This window comes from Anoplophora glabripennis, unplaced genomic scaffold (genome assembly GCF_000390285.2).
Source record: "Anoplophora glabripennis isolate ALB-LARVAE unplaced genomic scaffold, Agla_2.0 scaffold80, whole genome shotgun sequence".
Taxonomy (NCBI): Eukaryota; Metazoa; Arthropoda; class Insecta; order Coleoptera; family Cerambycidae; genus Anoplophora; species Anoplophora glabripennis.
The window spans coordinates 1,166,202-1,183,715 of NW_019416401.1; the positions used below are offsets into that span (position 1 = coordinate 1,166,202).

The 17,514-nt window shown below is 33.2% G+C and overlaps 1 protein-coding gene across 2 annotated transcripts in view; it reads left to right on the forward strand.

Annotated features, from left to right (window-relative positions):
• The window catches only part of LOC108917562, a 54,152-nt gene that overhangs the window by 12,484 nt on the left and 24,154 nt on the right, over positions 1–17,514 (forward strand). The window contains exon 1 of one of the 2 annotated variants that reach the window (XM_018724223.1): positions 13,518–13,555. The exons of the other annotated variant lie outside the window; for it this stretch is intronic. Within the exon in view, the coding sequence (XP_018579739.1) occupies positions 13,537–13,555 (19 nt within the window). The 5' untranslated portion in view covers positions 13,518–13,536. Of the gene's footprint in view, positions 1–13,517; positions 13,556–17,514 lie in introns of those variants that run through there. 2 annotated transcript variants of the gene reach the window in all.

The following is a 17,514-nucleotide window of genomic DNA, read 5'->3' on the forward strand; positions in this document are numbered from 1 at the left end:
TTGAGAAGGGTGATAGATAAACGAACCTTTAACTCGTTACGCAAAATCCTCTATAAAATCATCTTTGTCATTTCCACTTAATGTTTTAAAACATTTTCACTGCGTTTTGAGTACATATGTATCTCACATCGTTACGCCTCTGCAGTCCAAAATGCATCAGCCGCACAGTCACTAATAGCAACTACATTTCTTTCATATCCTTGTTGTCGCCTTGAGAACGTCATTATGCCATCAAACAGGCATTACTGACGTACAAAATCCCTCTTCCACATATTAAAGTCGATATTATGTAGCGTTCGTTCTTAAGTTATTTGTTTTTTTTTTGCGCCTCGATGTATTCTTCGTTTGAAAGCGAATAGAGATGGTCTTGTTGTTCTTGTCCAACGCAATTTCTTTTGGCAATGATTTCAAAGAGATTAGTCGCAAAATGTATGTCTTTCGCTCGATATCCACGACGATGTGTAGGCTAGTTTGTTTTCATCGAAGTCGACAACGCAACAAACATAATTTATGAGCAACAATAACATTTATCTATTATATCTAGATTTTAAAAAGTTTTTCAAATATATTTTGAAATAAATATTTAATCACTCTTCAAGCACGTGAAAATGCTTTGTATGGGATTAAAATTATGTAACACCAATCTTAATCTCGAGTAACACGGCCCAGACACCGATTGCCAACCCCGCATGAGTCACCCTCGCATCAACCAAGTCCTCGTGCCTTACTGGGTCAAACAGTTCATTAAGAGGCGGCGTATAAAATTGATATCGCGGCCAACTCGGCGTTATCCTCTTCACAAACACCTGCGGTATTCTGTAATGAATGCGTTGCAGTTCTAAAATTGGCACGGCAATATGCCGGGCTGTATATTTCATTTATGAGGTAATCCCCTGGTGCCGCTCGTGTTTGTAAACGCTTATTTGTTTGCCTTATCTGAATAGTTTGTGGGGCTAAGGGTACTTTAATCCAGATGTTATAGCCGAAGTGATTGTGTTACGACAAATTAAGACATTAGCAATTATTCTTACCAATCTAGGCCTCCGTGTTTGGCTTCATGACTAGCTATCCTAACTTATGCTTATTTTTACGATTTTTTTTCTCAGAAATTCGTCCACATGTACAATTTGGGATCCTTTGGAAATTTAAGTTCCCAATAGTCCAGACGGTATCTGTTTCAAAAAGTCCATATTCCTTTTCGACATCCAAATATTACTAAAAATGAAAATTTGTCTATGCGCATAAAAGAAACGTGGGCTTAACTTTTGGCGGCACAATATGTTAAAAAAATTCGAAAAATTTTAAATTTTCTTCCTATTTAATTGTGTATCTTTTTGAAGAGTTAATGGAATTTAGGCGAAAATGGAAGAGGAAACAAATGTTTCTAATTAAATTTTTTACAAAATATGACTAGTTACAAATCGAATGAATCATGATTATTATTGTAAAAATCGAAAAAATGGGGTTAAAAAACATTACTTTTTAGGGAATTTTTTTGTTCTTTAAATTGAGTATAGGACCTTCATAATTGACTCAAAAAAACTTCATGTTATGTAGAATCATCACAACAATTTTCATCAAAATCGGTTAGATAGATTTTGCATAATAATTTTGCAATGCAGATTTTGAAAAAAAAAATTTGCAAGTTTTCAAAATTTTTCACAGCAAAAACCAAGGCCCTTAGATACTTGAAAAATTAGTCAAATATAGAAGGGCTGTCAAGCTTCCAAACGCTTTTTGAAAAATTCGAATCCGTTAATTAGGAGACCTCTGGCGCTTGTTTAAACATTGGTCAAATTTTTATACTTATAAACAATTAGAATAACTTTGTGAATATTCAATCAAATCAAATTTTTTAAAGCAGGTTTTAAAAGTTCTTAGAAAGACGCTTCTACTCTTTTTATTTCCTAAAAATGTAGAAAAACTCCCGAAAACGTGTCAAAATTGGTCTACTATAATTTTTTTTTTATTTCAGGTTTCGATTTAGATGCGGCGAAATACATTTTCAAAAATCTGACAACCCTGAATATAATTTCACAACAAAATTTGTTGTCCTTGCATTATTATTTTTCACATGTGTTTTAAAGCGTTTCCATAAATGAACATAATCGTATTTATGCACTTATTAATTTTTTTAAGAGATGTATTGCCAAATAAGTAAATATGATACATTTTTGTCCTTAGTATCATCTATTTACTACTATTTTATTTGTAGTGGTATAATTTTTATGAAGAAAAAAAAAAGCGGAATTATTCCGGTTTAGGTGCAGTAAAAGAAAGGAAAATCCGTGGCGTATTTAATAAATGTTTCAAAAAACAAGGAAATTTAATATGTAAAACGCATCCTTTTGTTTTATGGCTCTTTTCCCGCAGTCATATTTCTGCCTTACGTCAGTGACACACGGCACATTATCACATTCATAATCAAATTGCATCTGTCGTGGACGAAACACGACTCATTCCTGAAACTCCGACATTTTGTCTTTCACTCCTAGCTGTAGAAATATGTTCCTGTATATATTTGTTAATATAACGGCACTGAAAATGACTTGAGATAACTAATGTTAATTAGAAACTATCCCAGCTATCATACTGTTGTTTTTAGAGTTTCATTAAAAATATCTGAGAAACTCATAAACAAAAACAATAACTACATAAATATGGGTAAACTAAATTAGACAATTTTTGTTTCATTTTCTATAACTTCTTCAATTTTGTTTAAAAACAGGCTTCCTGCTGTTCGTTGAAAAATAGAGGGAAACTCCTGCGAAATTGTCCCGTTGGGTACATATAGTTTACCTCCGAGAACTTTGTCCAATACATTCAATTTAACAAGAATTAGAATTTCCCCTATCAAAGTAAATTGTAAATTCCCAGCTTTTACTAGACTGTACAACAAACGGTGCTGATAAAACTATATTAAACTGTATAATAAGACCTAGAAAAAGAGTTTAGCTCATTCAATTAAATTTATTAAACCCTATTCGTGCTGCAGCAATTTATAGCAGCACGTAATGAAGGGTCTGAACGACATCAAAACGAGAATAATTAGACATGACTCGACTTATTAGAAAATATCAAAACAAAGAGGTAACGATATTTCATGTTGATTTTGTTGAATAGTTCTATTTCAGCTATAATGGTTTAGAAGTTGGTCTTAATGTTCGAACGTAAGCATGTTTTTTATGAAAAGGAGTCATTCAGTCCTACGCCTTTGACTTGAGTTNATAGGAAGAAAAATATGACATTTTTCGATTTTTTTTAACATATTGTGCCGCCGAAAGTTAAGCCCCAGCCTTTTTTTATGCGCATAGAAAAATTTTAATTTCTAGTGATATTTGAAAGCCAAAAATCCAAAAATCTGCGTGAATATACGACTCACCCAAACCAAAACAGTTACCGCCTAGTCTACAAGCTGAGAGATGAGAATGAATCAGCGACACGAAAACGGCAAATTCAAATCTGCTTTTTATTTTACCCCTTTGGTAGACTAATCTGGCCCCGCCACTGGTGCAAAAACAACGATCCGACGGGTGAGACCACGCTTTTTGACGGCGGATCAAAATGTGGCCTGAAAATAAAAGTTAAACGAACCCAACGAACCGCTTCCACTTTCGCCTTCTTTTTCTGATAATAATAAACGTTGGGTCCCAAAAAAATTATTTGGGTTTACGAGCGACTATTTTAGAATTCGGTAGTAAAAACCTCGGAGCGACGGTCTCGGAACATTAAAACTCCCCGACACACGCGCCCCCCGTGGACTGCAGCCGAGGCTTTCGCCCCGCTCTCGTGGGAAATGCTTCGCCGAGGGTCTTATTGACGCCTATTTATCTTCATTGTTCCATCCGTTTAGATAATCCGAGTTCGCGGGAAAATTAGGTGGAAACTTGGCGCGCATTGGAATTTGTATGGGTTCTGTTAGGTTATACGGGGTGGTCTTTAAATACGTTGAAGTTACTCAGTTGCTTCTAAGAAGAAAAGTTACTTCCTGAAGGCCTATTTTCCGAGTTATAGAATGTTTAAATATTAGAAAAAAAATTATTTTTGTCTGTACGGGACGTTCCAGAAATAAGTGCCAAATTTGAGCCAATTTTTTTAAGGTCAAATCCAAAATCACCAGATGGTGGTCCCCAGCGACCCAAACAACTTTTGTAGATGTGATTTTCCCGATATGTCGCCATTTTGACGATACCTGAGAAGTTCGAGAGGAATTTGACCTTCAAACGACCTGAAAATGGAAAAATAACTCAACCACGTCGCCGAATGGTAAATTTTCTCGCTCTTTCAGAATCCGGGGACAAAAAATATATAACCTTCAAAAAAACAAGAGTTGACCTTCGAACAACCTTGAGCAAGATCTAACTTGCTGCTGCGCCTTTACTTTTTATCTCGAAAACTGTTATAATGTCATACTTTATAATATAAAACTAACAAAACATACAAGCCCATTCAAAGGAACGTAATTTAAGCATATGCTTCTGTAAAATGATATTAGTCCAATTATATGGGCCTTTAAATCGCAATTTTGGTCAACCTGCCTGAATTTTTTAAATAAGTTAGTTTGAGGTGTATAAGATAACTCAAAATGGGCAAGAGCTAGAAAAAAAAGTTTCTGGTAAAAGTTATAGAGCATAAAATTCTACATAAAAATGGTCTATAGACTTTTTCTTGTACCATTAAAATTAACGGAGTTAGGGAAATTTGACCTTCAAGGTCATTTGAAAGTCAAATTTAATGTTTTAAATAGGAACCTCTATTTTTGACACCGGATTTGGAAAGAGTGCAAAATTTTAAGTTTAGATAGGTACTTAATGCTCTCCTTTGAATGACCTTTAATAGTTATTTTAGGACAAAATATTTTAAATTACGCACCTGAATATTTGGTCAGGGAAACCACCAATCCGAGAATAACCCGTACGAAAGTTGTTGGGTTAGATGGGAAATATCGAATGGTGATCTTCAATTTGACCTTGACCTTGACCTTCAAGGCCATTTGAAGGTCAAATAAAGATTGACCGCAAAAACAGCATATTTTTAACCTATTTTCTCACCCTTGCCAGAGGCCTTAAAAGAAATCCTAAAAATATTCTGCATATGTCAAATTATTGGTAATGAAAAATCAAGATGAGCATATTTTTTAGTTTTTCGAAAAATGTCGAATATCACCCCTAATTAGGGGTTGACATGATGACGCAAAACTGAAATAGGTATATGAATAATATCAATAAGAATAAAAGCAATTCTTATTGCATTTTTTCTATAAAATAAACTCTTACAAATAGGAAATAATTTATTTTCAAGATTAATGAGGGCGTGATATAGTTGTAAGTCCACCCTTAAATTCGCTAAGGGGCTTAAATCATCCCCTAAATACGGAAAAAATAAAAAATTACTTGAAAAATCTAGGAAAAAGTACTAGGATATTCTAAATTATTAGAAATTCAAATCGTGTACTTCTCACTAGTATCTATAAGAAAACCACCCCTCTAACGAAGGGGTGAACTACCCCCAAACGTGATAACATACGAAAATATCATAGCGATATAAAGAAACTGTCGAATATTTTATAATAGATCTTACTTTTCTGATCAGAAATATTAAGCTGACTTGACCTAATTATTCAAAAAATTTTTTAAAAAAATTAACCCTCAGAAGGGGTGAAATCATCCCCTAAACATAAAAAAATCAAAAAATATTTGAAAAATCTTGATTTTTCAAGTAATTTTTGTTTTTTTTCCGTATTCAGGGGAAGATTTAAGCCCCTTAGCGAATTTAAGGGTGGATTTACAACTATATCACGCCCTCATTAGTCATGAAAATAAATTATTTCCTATTTGTAAGATTTTATTTTATAGGAAAAATACAATAAGAATTGCTTTTATTCTTATTGATACATACATTTCAATTTTGTGACATAATATCAACCCCTAATTAGGGGTGATTTTCGACATTTTTTGAAAAATTAAAAATTATGGTCATCTTGATTTTTCATTACCAATAATTTGACATATGCAGGATATTTTTAGGATTTCTTTTAAGGACTCTGACAAGAGTGAGAAAATAGGCTAACTTTGCGGTTACTCTTTTTTGAATAGGAACCTCTATTTTTGAGCCTGGATTCTGAAAGAGCGCAAAATTGTACTTAAGGGTTATTTTCGGATTAGTGGCTTTCCTAACGAGATATTCAGGTGCGTAATTTAAAATGGGACACCTTGTATATCAAAAACTCATGAGTTTAATAAAATGTATCACACGCGATCAATCAATACATTCAATACAACACTTAAACAGATTGTCAATTAAGTGATAGATAGACAGATAACAAGAAATGTAGTGTTTTAATTTTTTCCCGTTCTGTTGAAACTATTAAGAAAATATTCATATTGTGGATAAACTTTTTAAATTATGCATTAATATATTTTAGAGAATACATTTATTGTCATTTCTGTCCTTTGACCTTTCCAGTTCCCCTCGCCCACTAATATTCAATTCGTTGGAAATTCCGTAAAGCGCGACGAAAAAAAATAAGCACGTAACATATCGAAACACGATTCCACAATGGGAAAACAAAATTACATGTCGTCCTGATGTTCTGCACTATCCTTCAGCTTGTAACGCCAAGTCTTTCGCCTAAGGCGAGTTCTCGAGAAAATGTCATTTGTTTCTCGAGATTCGCCGAAGAATTTGCAACAAAGTGCATTCAAAAAGTTAGAAATAGTAATGCCACTATAACATTATCAAGCCAGGGGTCCATATAAGTCGCAGAAATATTTTCAATTGACAAGGCAACTTTGGTTGCCTTGTCAATTGAAAAAACAAACAATTGTTTTGGTTTCTTGAAATATGCTTCATACGATTTTTCCCATTTTCTGTGTAAAGTTAAAGAAAAACGTAAAATCACATTCATTTTATTAGTTATGGATTTTATCCTCCTCGTAGTACACCTCAAGATTTATTGCTTCCTTGTTTTAATTTCAATAGTCTCTGTCGTAGGCGAATTATGTTTTCAATTATATTCCTTTTTAAAATCATAAATAACACTTTAAATGCAGACTCGTTAGTCTCAAGGATTTCAGATCACGTTCCTAGACTTATTTCTAGATTTCACTCTGTTTTACGATTACCCATACCTCGTATCAATATACTAATAGCATCTCCCCTATATCAAATGGTTTCCGATTACCAGAAGTATGAAGATCGACTTGATATATTTTTTCATTGTATGAATGACAAAAAAATTGTTTGTCTAGTAATTGTAATCCTTATCTTGTATGTTAGTTAGCTTATTTGTTTTATTTGTCTGTTATTGTTTATACTTAAGTTCTTTGTCTAGATTTTATATCTTATATTTTTATTGCTCTATTCTATGTAGTATTTATATTTTTATATTTAATCTTAGTTTGTCTTTTTCTTTTAAAACTTAGTTAAGGTTTTCTATTTTACCTTATCCTGTTTAGCAACTGTTGGCTTACCCTGTATATTCCTCATTTCCATTGAACGATACTTTAAATCATACACAATTTACTTATAAAGTTATAAAAAAGTAATATTCGAAATTCCCTCCGCCATTACGTAATTCATCGGTCTGTATATTTAAATAGATGGCGCCACATGCTGTCGAACTGTCGCAGTTGTTGCCATTGTTAAGTAGAGAAATTATTTGAATTATCGAACTAATACGAAAATATTAATTTATAGCTAAAAGAGGTCTGGAATGCAACAAATTTTGAATTTGAATTTTGACAGCTAATATTTTAATATTCCATAAGAATATGTACATTTAACTTTTTATATGATTTTTGCTTTAATTTTAATATACAATATGCACTATTTATATTGTATTAAAAATTCATGCAAGTTCGATATTGACATTATTCAAAATCAGTTGTTATATGAAAAATTGTTGCTAGAATATATCAATATTATTGTTACTCTCACTTTTAATAAAGTTTGGAGAATATTAGAACGAAAATGGGCCGCTTCTCCTACAAATTGGCGAGGACTGTTAAAGTGCAACGCTTAAAAGCACTTAATTTTGAATTATGTACCGTATCAGACCTTTATCTTTCAAACGTATCTATAAAAAACTGCTTTTGACATCAATAGATTATGAAGTAAAAGCGGGATTACAAATTTTTAAGGGAATTCTTTTACCATCGTCGAAAAGAGTTTTAAAATGATCAATCGGATGGTTTTTTTATAAGTTCAAATAATATGGCGGACAATAACAACACGATCAAGCAGGAGTCCGAAACGTTGGTATGAAGATACGTTACATAATAAAATCAAAACAAACCTCATAAGAACATTTCTACCTATTTTCTATTAAAAGCGGACCTACTTTTATTCCATAGATATATCTTTTTAAAACAGTGAAAAGAAGTAATAACAGTTTACCCGATGTTAAGCAAAATATAGATAAAAGTGACAAAGCAAAAACAAAAGGTAGTATCTAAATATTTAACAAGTAATTAATTCATAAATATGTACATTTTTTTTCGTCTAAAAATAAATGATTATGTCTTTACGGAATTATGTATTAAAGTAAAATAATTACTTGGTTCCTATTTTCTGTAGCGACATCTACATGAATATTGTGGTGCTTTGTTAGAAGAAATGGAGTTTCAGTTTCTAGTCTTAATGCTCTGCAAACCCGAAACGTTCCTTTATAAATTTTAATCAGAGCCACCTTCCCAGTCGGGAGCTTGTAGACTTTTCCGAGTGATTTACTAACGGATTCACGGATTTGTTCACGGTGAGTTGCCCCGTCAAGCGCCGGCCTAACTTCCCGGAGTTTGACAAACTCCTCCCAATGTGTATTCAACGTTCTGGGAGTGTACAACTTCCAGGTGCCGCGATACAAAAGGAAAAACGCGCCGTCTGCAAATCGAGGAGTTCTGATGTTAGTTGGATTTGCAGGAACGAAATAATTATTCGGTAATTCAGTTTCTTTGCTTATTGTAAATATTTAACACAGCTGTGATTGCATCAGAACAGTATACTTTTAATTTGGAAAGGGTAGCAAGTCAAAAATATATCGATGAGAGTCTTACTGCAAGAATTACGTACATCTGTCACTGGGAAAGTAAATCTATTGAAACCTTTTATTTTCCCAATGAGAGAAAGATTAAGAAATACGAAAATACCCGCTTTTTATTTTAGACTAACTATCGATTTTATGTTAAAGAATGAAGAGTTTTTTGCGAGCGCTAACGACAATGAATCCATCAAGCTGTGTGACGGAAACAGCGCTTGGTTGCTTATTTTCGGTAGTAAAACAACACATCTCTGATATTCATTAGTCAGGATTGAAACAGAGACCAACCGTTTGTAGTATAATCTTCGAAAACAAAGCCGAGTGCCATTTGGATTAAATTTCAATCAGGGAAACGCTCTATGAATATCATTAGACCTTGCTTTGAGGTTCATAGGTAATTAGAACTTTGCTCATCTCTCTGATGCATCGATAAAACTGTAAAAATTCTTAATGAAGGTTAGTAATGGTAGATCAAACTTTTTGATTAGTTTTAGTTTAATCTAAATGTAAATCTACGATTTATTATTCATGCTTTATGGAGAAAAAAAGTATTGGCTGCTAATAGTGCAAATTAGTACAGGATATCTAATGGATAACTGAAGTTGTAGAAAAGTCAGTAGTATTCAAAATGTTTTACATTAATTTCTGCGCGAATGTATAATTTATATGTTTATGTTGAGTGTAGAGGTTATGTTTGCAAATCACGCGGAAAAAAATATATTTGCACAACTGTACTGATAACTGCAATTTATGTCACGTATTTCTAATAAATTATATTATTTTCTATTTTCTGACAATTTGTTTTGCATAAAATGGAAGACCACAATAATATAGTGATTGAGATTTGTAGTTCGAGGCTTACTATATTTTTTTATCTATTTTTATTTCCAAAGTATCTTACCGAGGATTACCACCGCTGTTTTTCTTCTAACATCGACGCATTGAACTAGCTCCCAGCCTGGCAAAACGCAAACACAAACTAATGAAGACAAACCACCCCTCGAGGCTCCCATTTTTGCGAGACACTCGACATTTTCCCATTATTCGAGCTCGACGTACAATCAATTCGAACTCTTGAGCGTTGAAAAGCTAACAATTTCATTAAAAGAAACTAGAAAGCACGAACTCGCAGTAGCTGCCGGGGAAACTTTTACTGCATCGTTTTTCTAGTTGGCTGTGAGGTGCCCACTTCGATTTGCACTTCTCGTTGACGTTAAGGCCTCGCGCCACTTGATCCATATTTAGCGAACGCGAGTGTGTACGCTCCTTAAAAATGCACTTGTCATGATTTACATCAGCGTTCTTTTACCTCGCTGATGTCGAGTTAAACTCTAAAATAAAAGCGAAAAGTAAATTTGTTTTTAAAATATCCAGTTACAGAACAGTCACTTAGCGTAATACATAAAAGTTTTCAAATTTTTTCCGCTCTTTATCTCGTGTCGATTGGAGGCTTATTTTCGGAGATATAAGCGAAAAACTGAAAAAGGTGGTATTTATTTTGTTATAAACAATATGACGCTCGACCTCTACAAATACACAAATTTAATAGTCCGGTCAAAATAGACATTTCAAATAACGAAAATTCCGACAGAGCTAAATTTTGGTGGAGACCTTGGGTACACCATTAGAAATAAAGTGTCAAAAGTCCCCATCGATCCCATGTGTGCTAAAAAAGTTATTCGGGGGCAAAGGTCAAAATTTGAGGTTTTTTGGATTTTTTTCGAAAACTAAGTTTTATCAAAACAGTAGCCCTGACAAAAATTATAGATCTTAAAATTATCTACAAAAATGATCCCTATACTTTTTTTTTCTAAGAATCACCATTCCTGAGATATCGCGATTCTAATAGTTGAAAACGTTCCACCTGATAAGCACACATTTCTACACCACCTGTGAGGTAGTGTACTTTGGCGCGTTTTTTGTTTTTATTTTAACGTGGGTTTCCCCGGTAGGCCTACTCCACGAACTGTTATGACGGAATTTTCAGGGACAATACTCTTTTAACTGCATGATGATGACTGATATTGGTTATTGACTTTAACTGTATTTCTGATTTCTTTTGATATATTGATCTGATTCATACTCTTCAAAGTCGACTTCAACAGTCATGCCTTCTTCTTCTTCCTCTTCTTCTTGCTGGATGTTCATAAATTGTTCAAATGAAGATGAATCAGCTGCCTCTTTATCGAAATCACATGAATCTTCGTCTGTTGTATTCAATTGGACATTTGAGCAAGACTGGCTTTGGCAATTAGTACACGCTGGAAAACACAGTAACCCTACTCTTCTACAACCACATTTAGCACTACACCCTTTTTTGCAATTTCAGTTTTTCCGGAGCAGGTGGGAGTAAAGTGTGAATTGGTTCCAAAGTATTATCTGTTAATTTCCAACCCCAGTCTTCTGGGTTCAGTTGATTGCCTAGCCATGTCTGAACTTGATAGTATACTCGATACAAGTGTTGATTAGCAGAAGCCGATGTTGGAGGAAGACAAGATAGTTGTACTTGTTTCTTGTTCCGTGTATTTCTTACAAAAGTTTTTACAATAGAGTAGCCAGATGTTATTCAAGGCCATGCGGTTAGAGGGGGATTGACTAAGGGACTGAGTTTCTTTTGAGTGTATATTCTCAGAATAGTATAGTTTATACATATAAGAGACACAAATAGGCATTTTTACTTGTATTAAGTGCCTGACAATGTATATACGTGGCATATATGTGCATATCATGTAGATCATGACTCCTTCAACTTTTAGAATCGCGATATCTCAGGAATGGTGATTCTTAAAAAAAAGTATAACGATCATTTTTGTAGATAATTTTAAGATCTATAATTTTTGCCAGAACTACTTTTTTGATAAAACTTACCGTTTTCGAAAAAAATCCAAAAAACCTCAAATTTTGACCTTTGACCCCGAATAACTTTTTTAGCACACATGGGATCCATGGGGACTTTTGACACTTTATTTCTAATGGTGTACCCAAGGCCTCCACCAAAATTTAGCTCTGTCGGAATTTTCGTTATTTGACCACTATTTTTATGACTAAATTGACTGGACCATAAGCTTTTGTTCTATATTTCTTACTTAACTTTAAGCCGATAAAATTCGACTTAGGTCCGATTTTTTAAACAGGCATGTGTTTTGGTCTTGGTTTGTGACGAATTTGCTTTGGTGTCATGAATTGTCTGAAAACGGCAATGGGGCAGAATTGCTGCATTTTGTTTAGTTTGTAGTAGCGTTACCAACTACGCATTTTGTTTAAAATATCTGCAAGTGTCTTGTTGTAAACTATTACTTTTGATTCAGGCAAAACATTGCAATGGATGAACATTTTAAAATAAATTGCTGTATAGTTTTAATAGCGGCTTCAACAGTGTTACTAACAATAGCCACAAAATCAAGAAGATGGTAGGTTCGACCGTGGATTTGAAAACGCTCTGTAGGTCTCGAGGCTGTTTAAACCTTTCCACAGGTCTGCCAACTATACAAAAAACAGATTGGTAATAAGCAAACCTCTATAAAAGTAACTACAGTCCCCGCAATTTTGTTGCATGGAATAGAGCATTTCTAATTCATGCAATTCAGTTGTTGTAACAGTTTAATAAGAAAAATTTCATGGACTTTATCGCGACAATCAATTTCCTGCAACCAACGCAGTGCTGCCAACCGCATATCACTAAATATCTCGATTAGCGCGTAATTTAAAAATGTTCGGTTATTTTCTGAACAGACCTTGTATGTATATGACAACGTCGCCTTTTTAAGGTTTTTCAACACTCGAACATTTTTAGACTGACTGTAGGGTCGGAAGACCACGGATTGAAATTATTTTTTTTATATATTGCAATTTATGCTCTTCATTTGTGTTTTTCGAAGTGGAATATCCCGAATCGCAAGGCATGTCATTCCTTACGGTCCAGTAGATTGTAAACAAGTTTTTTTCAACTTTATGTTTACCTCTTTGCTTCGCGACGCCCATCCTCTGAAAATTTCCATCGTAGAAAATGTTTACGTGGAGATTAAAATTAATTGAAAGATAATTTCGACGCAACACAAGCACGTTCCGTCGTAATACGTTAATTACTGTGTACTTACTCTGGAAAAAAAGGTGAATATACCCTCCTTATTGCCGTAGAAGGCAAGCGAAAGGAGGGACCAAGTCCGGAAAATCTTGGCGCAGTGTGCGTCTGCGAAAATTTCGACAGTGAGTGTCTCTCGCGTACGGTTATAATCTGTTGAGTTGAAGATTAGCGACTTTAATTAAATAAGATAATTAAAAGCTTCGCTCTCAGGGTCTCATTGCTGGAGTTTGATCCTCTGGGAGGGGGCCCCATCTTGTTACGCGTCGCAGCGACGATATTGTGGGAAAGGAAGGAACATCTAACATCATTATATTAAATGGAATACCCTGTACATCATTAAATAAAGTAAGCCTTACTTTGATTAATAAATATTGGGTATATTTGTTTAAGCAAGAAACCTGTCGAAACTAACATAATGAAGTGTTTGAGTGAAGGTGAGTTATAACCTATAAAGTGTTTCTTAAATGTCGTTGCTACTCAATTAGGAAAGGAACATTGACAATAAAATTGTTTTCTTAGTAAGAAATCGGAAAAGTTTTATGGAATTTTCAAGAAGAAGGTGTAGAAAAAAAGTTGTATTTTCATTTCTCTCAACTCTACGATCTTTTACTTCCAGTTATTATCATGGGTGACGGTAAGGGGTGCAAGGGAGGGGGGTATTTGTTAATAATTCCTTAAAAAAAATATATATCTTTTTTGTAACACAACACGTTAGATTTTCTTAGTAACACATTGATTGTTTAATAGGAATGTTTCCAGACGACAGATTTCACCATCGTTTTAGCTGGGCCATGTAGAAAAGAAATCATCATTTTTTCATTAGAAAAGTTTACAATGTTTAGCTCCTGTTTTTTTTTAAGTTATAAAATGTTATAACAGGACAAAAGTACGTGTGTTTTGTTCAAAGGTCCGAGAGTAAATCGTACATTCCAGGTTCGTACTTTATTTTCACATGGCATAATAAAAAACAAATGTCAACATGTAAATAATGAAATCCAGCATTTGTTTTAACAATAACGCTGGCAGAAAAAATAAAAAAGTTAGTTAATATTATTATTATTATTACATTAATTAATTTTTTATATTTCTATGCAAAAAACACATTTTTTTAGTTTTTTGCTTATTAAACCTAAACTAACGAAGCAACCTGAATGCTATAAGGAAACAATCGAAATACGAATAAAACGAGAAGTCGATCGATCCGATTGGATAATTAGAATCCAAGAAAATCCGGAAAAATCGGAAAATTTAGCATTTTGGAAGAATATTGAAGAGGAAAAAAATTAGAAATGAATTTTTCACAATATACTGTAAGTTAAATATGTTTAAATTTATTTCCGAAGTTACAAAATAGCAATAATTTAAGAAAAAAGGGCAAAACAATCAATTTAAACATTTTCATCTTACAGTATATTGTTCAAATTTCAATTCTAAAACTTTTTTTCCTCTTCAATATTCTTCCAAAATGCATAGGTTCCAAGATATAAGTAAAAAACTCGGATAAAATAGGTATTTTTTTAAATATTTCCAATTTTGAAAATGTTCCGGACCTCGCCCAGATCTAGGAATCTACACTTTTAGTATGTGAGTTGTACTGTAGGTAATCCAGAAAAAAATTGCTTGCCCTCTCTCACATCCACCTCAAAACGGATCCGCCCTGTCTATTAGTATATTATAATACAATTTAAGTGTTTAAAGTTTACAGCACATGCCCTGGTTCAAATAAAAGCTGATTAAAACATTTTTCTGCATGAAACAGTTTTTAATGCTTTGTTATTCCTCTCCTGAACGACTTAAATATTGACGCTTATTGCCTTATTACACCAGGGTCTCAATTTATAGTTGATGTTTCAAAAAATCATTATCTTTTTCATTGTCAAAATTTGTAATAACGTTTCTTTTTTATGTTTCTTATTTTAAATTTGTGCGTGCTTCCATAGTTGGAGACATCACATGATGTGTGTATGTAGGACCTAGCCAAATATACGGGCTAGCCGTTAACGAACGGTGTGACGTCACAACATGGCTTCCATGCGTTTGCCCGCGCGCGCACCGTTTTCAACCATTATTCTGAGGAAGAAATTGTTGAAAACAAATTCTAAATTTTTGCATATTAAGTAACAAAGAAATGGATTATGTTGCCAGTTAAGATGAATTGTCTGTCATTTCTTTATACGTTCGTTCGGGGTATCCCGAGCGACCCCTGTTTTTTATGTCATCGATTTCCTCACAGACCTTAGACCTAATAGAAGATTGTGTATTCCGACATTTTAAATTTACCTACCACCTACCGACAGCAGTGTTCCTTAAAAATAACCATGCAATTACTCGCTAATTAAAAGGAAGCACCTTAATTGCTCGGACGGAATTAAGAATTACGTCGCTCCAAAGACCCGGAAGACTTCAGGACTAAATTAAATTCGCGGCATTTTATTTTCAGTCTTGTCACCAGCAGCGGCCGCTTCAGACCCCTGAGAATAAATTGTCTAATTCAGGGATCTGAATTTAAATGCACCTCGCTTTTGACGCTGATTGCGTTTTAAGGGTAAATCTTGAGGGGTCAGCGAACCAGACGTCCTAAGCTGGAAGGTGTATCGGCAGGTCGGGAGACAGACAGAGCGGTGCTATAATTGTACCTTCGATTAATTTGAGGCTGCTCGGGAGGCGTCCTTTTGGTAAAGTACGCTTATTTCGACTCGAAATATCTGAACACGAGCCGTGGGTATCCAGAACTATTTTTAAGGATAGAAGTTGAAATCACGTTTCGTCGAACGAAGCACCATAATATTTGTGTAGATGTCGCTATAGGTCAGAGGTCTCCAAACTTTTTTTGGCTTGTAGACCACGTGCCAATTTTTCTGTTTTATGTAGACAAATGTGTTTTTGACAGCTGACGCAGTGCTACTCGCTCTGATAGACTTAACTCTAGAGTGAAAAAGTTAAAAAAGTTTTATATATTTATTAATTAAAATTACACACAATAAATATCTAGTAGAATTATAACCTAAAATAACTAGACAATAAATAAATGCTTTTAATTGGAACGATGAGCGTGATGCTTTAATAGCGAATTTTCATTATTTGGCTTCAAAATCGTTAGGTCTAACAACCTCAAATCACCTTGATTGATGCAAGTATAGATAATACATTTGTAGCGAATAATATTATGTTACTATTTCCTTCATAATGTGAAATCATACGATCGCAACTGTAGATAAACTTTTGACAGATGGGGACTGGGTTATTTTCAAACATTTTTTCTTATGTCAACATAGGTCCGATTAGTTTTTGTTTAGGAGTTACAAGCATTTAAAAAAATATAATTTCATATTTTAATCGAAGTAGCCTGATAAATAAAAAAGATCGTTGTTATAACAATAATTATTATTTGTGTTTAAAGTTAAAAATAATAATTGTTGTTATAGCAACCCTCATTTTTATTTGCCTTTTATTTATTTGTTTTATTTTTTTAAATCCTGGTAACTTTTAAACGAAAACCAATCAGACCTATGTTCATATAAGAAATGTTTGAGATTAACGCAGCTAACATCTGTTAAAGTTTGTGATAGAACTCTCTGTATACAGAACCCTAAGAACCTGATAAAACATAATTGTAGCTTTGTGAGAGGCTTGCTATGAGAGAGCGATACAAATATCAATGAGTATATACAAAAAAAATAGTCAGAATAATAGAGTATAGGTCTGACAGCTTTATGAACCTATGCATTTTTGAAGAATATTGAAAAGGAAAAAAAGTTTTAGAATTGAATTCTGCACAATATACTGTAAGTTAAAAATGTTTAAATTTATTACCGATGATGCAAAATAGCAATAATTGACGAAAAAAGGCAAATTAATAAATTTTTTTGGATATTTTTTTTTTAATATTTTAATTGTTCCGATGGCATTCTAATTTTCTTAAAAAATACTTTAAGAGTATAATAAAACATCATACCAAATTTCATTAAATTCGGTATGATAGTTTTCGCAAAATAATTATTTGAAAACAAATTTTCGAATTTTCAAAATGTTGCACAGCGTCAATAAAGCATCTAGATACTTGAACATTTTTTCACATAGAAGGATCGCTCAACCTTTCAAATGGTTTTTGAAAAATTGAAATCGGTTGATTAGGACAGCCACAGTAAATTTTTAAAGTTAACATTTTTTTTTATTTTTAACCAATTAGATTACATTTATCAATTAGCATTTTAGTTTTTTTTTCAAAAATTATAATTTTAAAGTACTATTTTTTCTTAATTTTATCTATATTTAACAAAAAAAATGATTTCCAAATATTTTTTTTAATTTGTTTAAACAAAAATTATTTAAATAATTGTAATAATTATAACTAAATACATTCATATTCAAAGTGTTGAAATATATAATAATA